Genomic DNA, 15003 nt, shown 5'->3' with positions numbered 1-15003 from the left:
TACTGTCAGCCTCATGGGTAAGTGTAAAGTTATGTGCACAAGTGGTAGAATTCTTTATGTTTATGTGCGCAAGGGGCGTATAAGTTTGGGCACCCAGTTATAGAGCTGCTCTTCAGATATATGAACAAAATCTTTCAGTTCTTATGTTAAAATTATTTCAATGATTACTGGCTTACACGTGGAGGGGCATAATCGAACAGGGACGACCATCTCTAAGGACGCCCATCTCTGAGGACGTCCCCGCGAATGGGCGGGGCATCCCGTATTATCGAAACAAGATGGGCGTCCATCTTTCGTTTCGATAGTAAAGTCGGGGACACCCAAATCTCAGCATTTAGGTCAACCTTAGAGATGGTCGACATAAATGTTGAGATGGTCGACCTTAGAGATGAGCGACTTCAGTTTTCGCCGATAACGGAAACTGAGGTCGCCCATCTCAAAAACGACCAAATCCAAGGCATTTGGTCATGGGAGGAGCCAGCTTTCGTAGTGCACTGGTCCCCCTCACATGCCAGGACACCAACTGGGCACCCTAGGGGGCACTGCAGTGGACTTCACAAATTGCTCCCAGGTGCATAGCTCCCTTACCTTGGGTGCTGAGCCCCCCCAAAACCCACTCCCCACAACTGTACACCATAGCCCTTAGGTCTGAAGGGGGCACCTACATGTGGGTACAGTGGGTTTCGGGTGGGTTTTGGAGGGCTCACATTTACCATCACAAGTGTAACATGTTGGGGGGATGGGCCTGGGTCCACCTGCCTGAAGTGCACTGCACCCACTAAAAACTTCTCCAGGGACCTGCATACTGTTGTGATGGAGCTGGGTATGATATTTGAGGCTGGCATAGAGGCTGGAAAAAAATGTTTTAAAATTGTTTTGGGGGGGTGGGAGGGGGTTGGTGACCACTGGGGGAGTAAGGGGAAGTCATCCCCGATTACCTACGGTGGTCATCTGGTCAGTTTGGGTACCTTTTCGAGGCTTGGTCATGAAAAAAAAGGGACCAAGTAAAGTCGGCCAAATGCTCCTCAGGGACGCCCTTCTTTTTTCCATTATCGGCCGAAGATGCCCATCTCTTAACCACACCCCCGTCCCACCTTCACTACGCTGCCGACACGCCCCCGTGAACTTTGGACATCCCTGCGACGGAAAGCAGTTGAGGATGCCCAAAATCGGCTTTCAATTATGCCGATTTTGGCGACCCTGAGAGAAGGACGCCCATCTCCCGATTTGTGTCGAAAGATGGGCACCCTTCTCTTTCGATTATGCCCCTGTTGGGCTTTTAGACACGTTATACTGAAGTGATGGCACCAGTTGGGGAGGGTATATCCCTCTATCTTGTCTGCCTTTCCATTCGTTCATTTCTATGTATAGAGATATTTGTAAAAAGTAAAAAATTACCTAAGCTTGAAATGACCCCACTCCACAAATGGCCCTCAGTCATACACAGCACACATCCCCCTCCTCCACTTACAGCTAGGCAGCCACTCACACACAACTGCTATTCATGCAGTCCCATACTCATACACACCACACACCCAATCACTCAGTGAAAAGTGCCTTTCTGCAATACTTAAAACATGAACTTTTCAACTTGTTTTTATTATCTTTAACTGCACTTCCTTCATCCTTCTATACATTATAGTTGCACTTTCTTCTTTGACATTACCAAATTTATTCCATAGTTCTATTTATTCTTTATATTATAGGGGCTGGTTTCCAACCGGTATTCAGTATGTTCACAGGTTGCATATTGGTTCATGTTGAACTCCCAGGCTTTGTGTTGTGGAGCTTGTATCTCCTTTAAAAAGATACTTCTCATTTTATTTTGTTTTATGTTATATTATTGCTAATAAATGTTGATACAAGAAAAATTGTTTCCTCTATGCATAATTCCACTCTGTAGTATTTGGTAATAATGAGTACTTTGACCACTCAACATTGTTTCCCAGAATTTGTTTCTTGGGATTTATTAACCGCCTTTATGAAGAGATTCACCCAGGGCGATGTTCAGCAGGTACAGTTTAACATAAAACTTACAATTTTGTTAACAGCATAACAGTAGTAAAATAACCAAGAATAAATATACATACAATAAATGAAGTAAACTTGAAAACAGTAAATTGAAACCTAAAATAGAACTACCACGAAACAGTATCAAAAATATACATATTTAACAGCACTGGAATTCAAATACCAGAGTTATAATACAATATTAGCATAATACTAATGATACACATAATATGCATGCATTAGAACATTCAACTAACATAGATATGCTGCTAAAGATTTTCTACGATACGGCTTACCATATAGCTGAGGGACCAGGAGCAGATATATGATGGGAACAAGATGGGTGGTACAGAGCCAGTTGGGATAATTTGATGGTTAGTTAAACTCAAAGCAAGTTCTTTGTATAGTTAAGCAAGAGAATTACCTCAATTTAGGACATTCCTTAATATCTCCCCAGTATCTCTCCACACTCATCCTTCCTTACACCCCTTCCCGTGCACTCCGCTCCATGGATAAATCCTTCTTATCTGTTCCCTTCTCCACCACTGCCAACTCCAGACTTTGCGCCTTCTGTCTCGCTGCAACCTACGCCTGGAATATGTGGATTATTTGTAGTAAATAATTAGCAGATTTAGTACACACAGCTTCAGCTTTAGAAATGTTAATTTCTTTCTTCATCTCTCTCTCATTCACCCCTGAATAATTCACTGCTGAGTCACTTTAAAGTTGAAGTAACAAAACATCTGTTTACTCACAGTTTGTAGTTAGATATAATCAGACAGGCTTATATACATATTACTATACATTTGTCTTATCAGCTCCTTCCATGTGCTTAGATGGTAATGGATGCTCACACACCACCATAGATCCTCTCAGGTTAGGAGAGATCATGAGCTCCATGTGCTCCATGTGCTGCATCTGCTGCTCTCTACTGCATCTAACCCCCACAGGAAGTTACATAGCTGTGTGACCTCTCTAAGTAATTCACATCAGAGGTCACAGAGTAATCACAGAGAAATAATAGGTGACAGGCAATGCATGTAAAAAATACATTCCAACAAACCCCTTCTCATGCATACTGTCATGCAATTATTATTCATACAAAGTCCAAGCTTTATACGCAGATTCACAAAATGTTCTCTGGGTAACGGTTTGGTCATGATGTCAGCTGTCATCTCACTGGTGTGACAAGTGTAGACTGATGACCCCTTCTTTCGCCAACTCTTGCACGTTGTGGTATTTCGTTGCGATGTGCTTGGTGCGTGACTGAACCTTGTCATTCTGTGACAGTCGGATGCAGCTCTGATTATCTTCCATTATCTGGATTGGTCTCTTTTCAGCTATTCCGAAATCCAGCAAAAGTTTTTCAATCCACATCAGTTCTCTGCACGCTTCCGATACTGCCACGTATTCAGCTTCTGTAGAAGACAAACTCACAATACTTTGTTTATGACTGGCCCATGAAATTTGTACATTTCCATACATAAACCATATCCACTTGTGGATTTATAATCAGAATGATCCCCTGCCCAATCTGAATCACAGTAACATATTAGTTTTGGATTACTATTGGCTGAAATCTTTAATTTACATCAATGGTACCCTTTAAATACCTTACCATCCTTTTAACTGCAGTCCAATCTGATTTGGTAGGTGAGCTGACCCTTCTGCTCAAAATTCCTACTGCATTTGCTATATCAGCCCTGTATGTGGTAGCTAGATATAAAAGCTTACCTATGGCTGATCTATATTGGATGTTATCTGGTAAAGGTTCTCTTACTGTTTCATCCTTCAGAAAATCAGTGATCATGGGAGTGCTTACAACTTGGGCATCTTGCATACCTAAACTTTCAATAAGCTCATTTATTTTCTGCTTCTGGCTTAGAAGATAAGAACCATCATTTTGTTTCTCAATTTCTATACCAAGATAGTATGACACATTACCAAGTTCTTTTATCTCAACATTGAGGTTTAAACACTTTACAATGTCCTTGTACTCTTGCTCACTTTTGCTTGCAATGAGCAGATCATCAACAAAAGCTAAAATGTATGCATATTGTCCATTTCTGCACCTAGTGTACAAGCATTTATCTGCTTCACCTTGCTTAAATCCTAAATTTGTCAATATTTCATGCAATTTATCATTCCAACATTTTGCACTTTGCTTTAATCCATAAAGACCTTTGTTTAATTTACACACTAGCTGTCTTTGTTTTGTATTTATGAAACCTGTTGGTTGTTCCATGTACAAGTCTTCAGTTATATCTCCGTGAAGAAACGCTGTTTCACATCAATGTGTTTGACTTGCATGCCTTTTGAGACTGCAATGCTCAGAAGTGTTCTGATTGTCGTGTGTTTCACTACAGGTGCAAACACTTCATCAAAATCTTCTCCATATTTTGAAGATATCCCTTTGCCACTAATCTGGCTTTATACCTTTCCACTTTTCCTTGTGCATTCCTTTTTAACTTGAATACCCATTTGCATCCTATAGCTTTCTTGCCAGGAGGTAATTTTGTAAGAATCCAAGTATTATTTTTATCCAATGCATCAATTTCTTCTTGTGCAGCTTTATGCCATTCAGCAGCTTCTTCTGCTGGCATTTCTCAATCTCATCCCATGTTAAGGGCTCTTGAGCTTCTGCTGACTTTGTTAGGTAAGACAGTCTAGGGGTGGAACACCTTTGTTTTCCCTGGATGAGCGTCTGACAACAGGTTGGTCTGACCTTTCCGCATCCTCTAAATCTGAGAGTCCTTCTCCAATTGATTCCCCTTCTCCAACTGTACTGTCTTCTTCAATGATCCTTTCTGTGTCTGCTTCCTCTGCCTGTTCCTCGTTAGATACAGGTGAGTTGCTTTCAGACATCTGCCTTGGTATGGCATTTATACACTGGCATGTCTATTATGGTTCTAGTTTCATATTCTGGATGATAAGGCTCATCTGGGATAATCCAGCCTTTATCAACCCTTTTGTTTTCATCAAAATATGTAACATGTCTTATGCCAACAATTCCAGTTTTCAGATTCAAAAATTCTATCCTTTGTGTCCTGGAGCATAGCCAACTAAAATGCCCCTTTCTGTTGTGGAATCCAGCTTATGCCTTCTTTGCTTTGGTACATGAGCATATGCTGTACTTCCAAATGTTCTTATGTGTGACAGGTTTGGCTTCCTACCATGCCATGTCTCATGTGGTGTGCGCTCAGCGCCTTTAGTTGGCATTCTGTTTTGTAGGTACACTGCTGTGAGAATGGCTTCCCCCCATAGTCTTTAGGGAGATTGCTATCTGACAGCATACATCTGGTCATTTCCACAAGTGACCTAAATTTTCTCTCTGCAACAGAATTTTGCTCTGGTGTATAAGCTACTGTTGTGATATGCTGAATGCCTTCTTGTTCTAGAAATGTGCGCATGCTTTGTGAAGTGAACTCACCACCATTGTCGGTCTGAAGAACCTTTGGTTTTCTTTCAAATTTATTGCTCACCATGGCTACGTATTTCTTCAGCATGTCTGTGACTTGACTTTTTTCTTTCAGCAAATAGGCCACACAATATCTAGAGAAATCATCCAAGAATATTAGCACAAATCTGTTATTTCCCAATGATGGGATATTAAACGGTCCACATAAGTCACTGTGTATTAAGTCCAGCACTTTATTACTCCTATTTCCTGTGTATGCAGGAAATGAGGGTCTTACACCTTTTTGAGTAACACAGTCTATGCATTTCTCCATTTTACCACATCTGCACTTATCTGAATGCCGGTGGCTAGTTGCTTACTGTAAAGATCCTGGTCACCTTAAAATCACGATGTCCCAGGCGGCGGTGCCAGATTTCCGGACTACATTTACCATCATTCTTCCTTACTTGCACCATATGTGAGGCTTCACCTGAAATGCTCAGTTTATAAACACATTATGCATAAAAGCTTCAGCATACACTTCATCATTTTTAGAGATTGTGCACTTACTGTTTTCAAAATGAATCGCAAATCCCTTCTTATCTAATGTAGATACACTAAGCATATTACAAACTGCTTGGGGAATATACAAGACATCACTTACAGGAATTTCTTTAACTTCATTAGCACTGTGCATTTTAAGAATCCAATACCTTTTGCTTGGATCTTAGCAGTCCCTGCGTTTGCAGTTTTAAGAATTCCTTCTTCTGGACACATTTCCTGAAAGAAATCCTTACAATTGGTTAAATGGCATGTGCTCCCCGAATCCAAAATCCAAGTACTTTCATTTGAATTATTATTTACCATAGTCAAAGATTTTTCTGCCATTAGAAAGCCCTTGTGTTTATCTTTGTCCTTCATACATTTCCTGGTTTGACAATTCTTTAGTTCCATTGGCTTAGGTGAGCTAGAGGGAGTGTTTTGTGTTTCCTTACACCATTTAGATACATGTCCCTCCTTTCCACATGAGTAGCAAATCAGCTTGCCCTTGGGTGGAGTTTTCCCATAGCTCCGCCTTCCTCTGTTCTTTGCCAAGAAATTTGTTTCATTTCTCTCTGACTGACTTTGAGAACACATCTCCTCAGAATCATTTATTATGCATTCCTGCCTTAGTTTTGATGTTGCCTGTTCAAAAGATTGCCCTTCAATGGCCTCATTTACAGACCTAAAAACATCAAACTTCTTTGATAGTGAGGTAAAAAGAAATGCTCTTTTCAATGCATCACACATGGGAATTCCAGAAAGTTCTAACTTTGAAATGAAGACATAAGATGCATAATGTGATCATTACATTTACTTTTATCCCTTAATTTGGTTTCATTCAACTCTGCCAGCCAAATTGGTTGCTGCTTTGCATATGTAGTTGCATACATAGTTCTCAGTTTATATAAAATGTCCTTTGGTGTATCTTTTCCCTCCACTAATATGGCTTGTTTCCTGAGAGAGCTTCCAAAAGCATGCACTTCACATAATAGTTTGCATTGTCCCATTCAGCCATATTTTCATCTGTTCTGTCCTGGTCTAAGCATATATTCAATCCTTTTGCTCGAAGGAGACATATGAATCTTAGTTCCCACTGCTGATAATTAAACTCAGTTAATTTAGGCACCTTGAGAGAATAGAACAATGGTGAATTTCTTCCCTCAGCCATTTTCTTAGCCTTCTGTCTGCTGTGTGGGGGGAGAGAGACAGAACTGAATCTTCCTTTAAAACTTAAGAGAAAAAAAAATGTGGCCTTTTTTTCTGCCTGGTAATATTTCTCTTCTTTTTCAATTCCTGGACCCTGGGCCCATAACCCTTTTGTTGGATTATTTGTAGTAAATAATTAGCAGATTTTAGTACACACAGCTTCAGCTTTAGAAATGTTAATTTCTTTCTTCATCTCTCTCTCATTCACCCTGAATAATTCACTGCTGAGTCACTTTAAAGTTGAAGTAACAAAACATCTGTTTACTCACAGTTTGTAGTTAGATTATAATCAGACAGGCTTATATATACATATTACTATACATTTGTCTTATCAGCTCCTTCCATGTGCTTAGATGGTAATGGATGCTCACACCACCATAGATCCTCTCAGGTTAGGAGAGATCATGAGCTCCATGTGCTCCATGTGCTGCATCTGCTGCATCTACTGCATCTAACCCCCACAGGAAGTTACATAGCTGTGTGACCTCTCTAAGTAATTCACATCAGAGGTCACAGAGTAATCACAGTGAAATAATAGGTGACAGGCAATGCATGTAAAATACAATACATTCCAACATAACTTCCTGACCCTACGTCTTGCCCCATCCTTGGTCCACCTTTTAAATCTAGACTGAAAGCCCACCTCTTTAACATTGCTTTTGACTCATAACCACTCGCCTCCACCTACCCTCCTCTCCTCCTTCCTGTACACATTAATTGATTTGATTTGCTTACTTTATTTTTTGTCTATTAGATTGTAAGCTGTTTGTGCAGCACTGCGTACGCCTTGTAGTGCTATAGAAATGCTAAATAGTAGTAGTAGTAGTAATATGTCTTAATATACCTGTCTTAGTTTTGCATTTCTTACGTATTCATCCTCTCATAACTTAGTTTAAAACCGTTCACTCTGGTTACATATGCTGTATGTTTCCATTTTTTTCTTTCTTTTGGTAAGGAGATCTGGCTGTCATGTTGGACTTTCAGTCCGAAAGAACATGACCACGGTTAAATGGTTTCGGCCCTTTTAGAAACTGATTAATATGAAGGCCCATTTTGCATATGTTGTCGAGGAAAGAGTTGGAACATCTCAGGGCGTTCATAATCCCACCATTATTTTATAAAAGGCTCTTCCAGATGGAGAGGCTTTGCAAAACATATAGAAGAGTGTGATCAAATACACGTGTATTTATATCATGAATTGTGGAAGCAGCAACTTTGAAAGGTTATATGTGGAACCAAATGAGTTCCGGCACTTATTAATGGAAATAACCATTCCCAACCTTCATGTATTATTGCTGACATTTATGATAGTCCTTCAGTTTTAGAAAACTCACATATAAGGGACAGCAGTTAACATTGGAAGCTGCCAAAGATTGCTTTTTTCTTTTGTTTTAAATAATTGAAGCTGAAATGTAAAAAAAAAAAAGTCTGAGGATTATGAGATTTACTCCCTTAGTTCCCTGCGTAAAACCCTGTCTGCCTTTGAGCTGGTATAGAATCCAACTGGGAAATTTGTTTGCATATACATGTATTCCCATTATAAGGTGGGGAAATACATGTAGAAATTTCAGGTCCACCCAAACCATGCCCAAAAATCATTGCCTTGATTTCTCTGCATCCCAACCATCTTCAAGGGTCAATAGTAACCTTTTGAAATTGCCACTTACGTGTGTACCTTTTCTACATGTGTGCTATTTACACTTGGAGATGCTTTTAAAATGACCTTCATAGCAGGGCCAGGTTTAAGATTTGGGCATCTATATAGGCAAGACCTGATAGCAGATCCCAGAGCTGGTGATGGGGGGGGGGGAGAAGGTATCAGAGTTTTCAAAGATTGGTGAGACAGGAGCAGAGGAAGGCCATGGTGCCTTTCTGAAGCAGCACGTGCAGGTGGCTCTCAAGGGAAAAAAAACGGGAGCAGGCTCCTCTATGTCTTGGATAGTTGGCGCCTTTAAAACGTGGCACCCTAGGTGATTGCATTTGTTCTCTGTGCCTAAATGTGGGCCTGTCCCTTAGTCTCTGTGGCAGTGGTTCTCAGCCCAGTTCTCTGGATGCAACTGGCCAGTCAGGTTTTCAGGATATGAATATGCATGAGATAAATTTGCATGTCCTACCCCCATTCTGTGTAAAATCTATCTCATGCATACTCATTGTAGATATCCTGAAAACTTGGCCGGCTAGGTTGAGACCCCTGCTCTAGGGGAATACATGTTGGACAAGATCATATAACAAAAGCTGTCAGCTCTTTTAATTGTTTAGTTCATTCCACTCTGTTCTGTGAACCAAAAATGGCTTGGCCATGGACCGCAGTTGGTGTCCTGCATTTGGCTTGTAATAGTTCACAGAATCATACACAAATGTCCTTCGTGGATGAAGGAGTCCCCTGTACCTGCTGTCTACTTCAGCTCCTCCTGTCCTATTTGTGGCTACTACTTGCTACTACTTAACATTTCTAAAGCGCTGCTAGGGTTACGCAGCGCTGTACAATTTAACATAGAAAGACAATCCCTGCTCAAAGAGCTTACAATCTAAAGGACAAGTGAACAGTCAGTCAAATTGGGGCAGTCTGGATTTCCTGAAAGGTAAGAGTTAGGTGTCCTATTTGTGGCTAATACCTATATGTGCTTATGGAGTAACCGTGGTCTTGTACACCCTCCCGGGTTGTGAGGTAGGTCACAGCCTGTTGATTAATCATCATTTTTGGATAACATTACATAAGACTGGGCTTACATAAAAACAAGCCAGTTCAGATTGGCAGGCAATAAACTCACAAAATAAATAATACCAAACCCAAAGATAAGGAATCTGGGACACTTAGCTGGGACAAGGATTTGCTTTGTCCAGTTATAGATGTGCGTTACATTCTGGAATGCATCACCAAGGACATTCATTTACAGAAAAGATGATTTACTATATAATTAAACAAAAGCACTAATATCTTATGACCACTGAACAAAGAGAACAGGTGAGGTGATGCAACTATTTATGTTGGAGAATAAATTGAGTTTTAAAATGTATTGCGATAAGATAAACAGTAGTTAATATGCATATAAAGTACTGTGAAGATTCCTCACTAAATGCTGATATCTATGTACAGTTTGAGAATGCCAAGAACCTCTCCTTTGCAAATAAAAATCAGGTTTACCATAATGATGGAGTGCTTGGGATTATTCTGCGTGAGGTTGTGGTCATGGTCTTTGGACTGTTTACCATAGCCAAGGTTGCCCATTGTTTTTGAATTGGAGTGCCAGGGGGCTTGAGTCCTTTTCAAATCAAACATAAGTACAATTATTGCAGGCCAACAGATGACAGCAATCAGCCTCCAGGCCGGGGAGTTCTGTCCATGCACGGTCTCACGTATGGTGTGATTCGAGTGGATTCCGAAGAAAAGCTGTCTGTCCTGACGGTGCAAGATGTTGGCACAGTGATGCCAGGAGGTAGGGTTTCACAGTGTTTCCAGAGTACTGCCATTTGACTAAACTGAACTTTGCTTATTAGAGAAATAATATGCATGCTTATAAGATTTTCACAAGGAAACAGTGGTAATTTAAAAAAAAGTTTGTAAAGTCTGAATTGCAAGTGTTTATTTTTTGTGACCCAAATACAGTCCTTGTAGGCTTTTGTCTCATTATGCAGCATGTGCAAGATCAGCACTTGAAGGTGCTTCAGAGCAGGTGACCTTAGTTCCTTGTGATGGTGGATTAAGAGGCATTGTGCATCTAGCAGTCAGTAGACATGTCAAATGATGCTCCCCAATTCTGAACATAGCGGACTACTTTCAATTTGTTTACCAAAGATGTGAATGAATTAGGACATCACAATTCACTATAGCCTGCAGTACTTATAAATCTGAAACTACCACTGGAGTAAAAAAAAACTTCAAGGGGAAAGAAGCCTCAGAATCCTCTCTCCACTTCCGTAAAACACAAACTTTTTGTGGCAGAATCAACGAGGGTGAGAGTTCACTTCACAGACATAAAATAAACCCTTGAAAAATGTTTATTAAAATTCCAGTGGTTTCAGCATTTCATGGATCCCAAAAAAATGTGATTTTTAATGTGAAAAAGCAAAACTTAGCTTTAAAGATGTGCGACTCCGCCGCCACTTAAAACATACACAGACTAAGGCCAGAGTTTTGCCAGGTGTCAGTGTCAAGGTGTAAACAATGTATCTAAAAAAACATTAAAAGAAATTTCAAAGTGATGCAAGTATAACGTGTAAAGCCTTCCATGAATGACTGTTTATTTCTAGTTGATTAAAACATGAAGTACTTGTCAGTATTCTGTTACACTCACATCCTACAACGTCAACGGATCCCAAAAGAACTGGCCGGTACCACTTCCTTATAACTGCTCCAAACTGATGTCACTATCGGTCCACAGATGACGGCAAACATTAAATCTCTGCAGCGGAGTTTTATACCAACCGTCTCCAATCTTTTCTGGCATTCAACCCTTCCGGTTCTTCTGTTTGCAATTTTGGGATCCGTTGACGTTGTAGGATGTGAGTGCAACAGAATGCTGGCAAGTACTACACATTTTAATCAACAAGAAATAGACAGTCATTCATGGAAGGTTTTGCACCTTATACATGTATCACTTTGAAGCAGGGGCGTATCTGAACTGCGGCGGTAGGGGGGGCAAGGGCCAGAGTGAGGGGGCACATTATAGCCCCTCCCCCCCGCCGCCGCCGCCATTGCCGATCCCCCTCCCCCCAGCCGCTGCCATTGCCAACCCTCCCCCTCCGTTGCTCGCCTACCTTCGCTGGCGGGGGACCCCAACCCCCGCCAGCCGAGGTCCGCGTCCTCCTGCCGCTGCCGGCTGCCTTTAAAGAATTCCGTCAGCTGGCGGGGGACCCCCAACCGCCGCCAGCCAAGCCGAGGTCCTTTCATTTTTCCACTGAAGCTGGCGCCGACGAAAGTTTTTTTTGAGTCTGACGTCGCTGCACGTTGTACGTGCAGGACGTCAGACTCAGAGACAGCTTCATTCTGTTTCTGAGTCTGACGTCCTGCACGTACAACGTGCAGCGACGTCAGACTCAAAAGAAACTTTCGTCGGCGCCAGCTTCAGTGGAAAAATGAAAGGACCTCGGCTTGGCTGGCGGGGGTTGGGGGTCCCCCACCAGCTGACGGAATTCTTTAAAGGCAGCCGGCAGCGGCAGGAGGACGCGGACCTCGGCTGGCGGGGGTTGGGGTCCCCCGCCAGCGAAGGTAGGCGAGCAACGGAGGGGGAGGGTTGGCAGCGGTAGGGGGGTCCAGGGCGAAATCTGCGGGGGTCCAGGCCCCTGAGGCCCCACGCAGATACGCCCCTGCTTTGAAGTTTCACGTTGTAATTTGAGCACTTTTCTTTTTATGTTTTTTAGATACATTGTTTATACCTTGACACTGCCACCTGATGAAACTAAGGCCTTAGTTGGTGTATGTTTTAAGTGGAGGCAGTCGCACATGTTTAAAGCCAAGTTTTGCTTTTTCACATTAAAAGTCATGTTTTTTGGGATCCACGAGATGCTGAAACCACTGGCGTTTTAACAAACATTTTTCAAGGGGTTTTTTTATGCCTGTGAAGTGAACTCACCCTTGTTGATTCTGCCACAAAAGGTTTTTCTGTTTTAGAGAAGTGGAGAAAGGGTTCTGAGGCTTTTTTTTCCCTTTACGTTTTTGTACACCGGTGGTAGTTTGAGATTTATAAGTACTGCAAACTATTTGCTTTGAAAGAGTATACTGAATTGTGATATTAGTCTTTCATCCTTTATTGATATTTAATACTTTGAGTAAATGAATTAGGATATGGCATACAGACCTTGTCTTCACATTTTATATATGTATATAGGTATAGCTAGATATATTTATCATACTTGATATTCCTCTGATTTCAAATACACACTCATGGATTGTAGCAAGATCTAGGTACAGATACAGTTATATTTACACATAATTGAAATATATCACCATGAAAAGCTGTTTAACAGGCCATTCCATCATTTGAACCATTTCTTTTCAGATTTTTCCTGCAGAGTTGCTTGCTGTGGAGGTGTCAAATGCCAACATATTTGGGCAGCCTGCTGCTCTGTTCTGTATAATCTAGTCATTGTAGTTCTTGCTTTCTCATGCAAAACTCTGTCATGCTTTTTGTTCAAAGGCTCTGGCATTTGCCCAAGAGCATAAAAACCGTATAAGTTAAGTGCACAGTAACGTTTTTTTAAATGATCACTGATTTGAAATTTCTTTCATCTTAATCCGCAAACGAACCTTTTCCGGAGATGGGAGGGCAGTAGAACGAGAGGACATGATATGAGAGTGAAGGGGGGCAGACTCAAGAAAAATGTCAGGAAGTATTTTTTCATGGAGAGAGTGGTAGATACTTGGAATGCCCTCCCGTGGGAGGTGGTGGAGATGAAAACGGTAGCGGAATTCAAGCATGCGTGGGATAAACATAAAGGAATTCTGTGCAGAAGGAATGGATCCTCAGAAGCTTAGCCGAGATTGGGAGGCGGGGCTGGTGTTTGGGTGGTGGGGCTAGTTCTGGGCAAGACTTCTACGGTCTGTGTCCTGAAAATGGCAGATACAAATCAAGGTAAGGTATACACAAGAAGTAGCACATATGAGTTTATCTTGTTACGTAGACTAGATGGACCGTGCAGGTTTTTTTCTGCCGTCATCTACTATGTTACTATGTATCTTGTAGATGATGTTGAAATTGCTGATGTAATTAAAGGAATGACTCCTCCCTGAACCTCAGATCCTAGCTTGTTTGGCTAATGAAATCTGCCAGAGGTGGCTTGATGTGGAATACATGAAGCTTTGTAGATTTAGCTCTGTGTGAGAGTATTATGCAAGGCTCATTTTGAGAATTTTATGCTTCATCTATTGATGGAGAAAGTTACTATTTTTACAGATCAGTTCCTACTATTCTATTTTTATGAAAATAAAGTCTGTTGGATAAAGGTAGTTAACAAGCTGTTCTTCAGCCTGCTGTTAAGACCAAGTTTCAGGATGGAAATAGCATTAACTGCTCTAGAAGACAACCTTCATTTAGACTTTGGGCTAGGTTTACTAAGCGGTGCTATGGGCGCGTTAGCATTTTTAACGTGCGTAAACCATTTGCACGCGTTAAATACTAATACACCCATAGAAGTGTATAGGCGTGTTAACGTTTAACGCGCCTTAAGTTTACAAGCGCATTAAAAACACTAACGCACCTTAGTAAATATACCCCTTTGACTGAAGCTTTTCAGCTAGTTCTTTTAGATCTCTCTGCTGCTTTTTGATAACCACTGGTTTTCACATTTGGTGAAATCACTTATCAGACCTGGGTAGAAGTGATAATGTGGTAGCTTGATTTGGCTCTTTTTCTAGAAGATGTACCTTAAGAGATTCCTTAAGGAATTTTCCTCCTATTCTTGGCCTTATGGAGTCCACCCAGTGGCCTTTATACGGCACCTTTGAAGAAGCTTTTTGGTTGGTTTGGTATGATTTGTCATCATACAGCTATGTCTTGCAGTCAGTTCTGGTGCCAAAGACACAATTCTTTCTTATATGAGCTAGAACAGATAGACGTCTGGTTGAATCTTAAACTGAAGTTTAATCCTGAAAACACCGAATCTTTGTGGATAGGTAGGTAGATTGTTGTGAAGCGTTTGTCCTTTATAGGTTGACGTTATCCTTTCACCTAGTGCTATAGTGCATAGCTTGGAAATTATCTTGGATTTTGCTTTGGCTTTGATGGTGCATGTTTCTTCTGTTGTGAAGAGCATGTTTCTCAGTCGTGATGGTTTCCACCATATATGTACTTTTCTAGATAATTGTGCTCTTCTGATTTCTTCTCAGCTAGATTACTACAATTCTTACA

The 15003-nt window shown here is 41.2% G+C and overlaps 1 protein-coding gene across 1 annotated transcript in view; it reads left to right on the top strand.

Moving 5' to 3' along the window:
• Positions 1–15003, top strand: part of DIP2C (disco interacting protein 2 homolog C) — a 763198-nt gene that overhangs the window by 589556 nt on the left and 158639 nt on the right. Inside the window, 1 exon segment of the mRNA XM_030198809.1 lies at positions 10454–10593. Within this exon segment, the coding sequence (XP_030054669.1) occupies positions 10454–10593 (140 nt within the window).

The sequence above is a fragment of the Microcaecilia unicolor genome, chromosome 1 (genome assembly GCF_901765095.1).
Source record: "Microcaecilia unicolor chromosome 1, aMicUni1.1, whole genome shotgun sequence".
NCBI classification, from domain to species: Eukaryota; Metazoa; Chordata; class Amphibia; order Gymnophiona; family Siphonopidae; genus Microcaecilia; species Microcaecilia unicolor.
The sequence above is the reverse complement of the archived record's forward strand: the minus strand, read 5'-3'. Positions and strand labels throughout refer to the sequence as shown.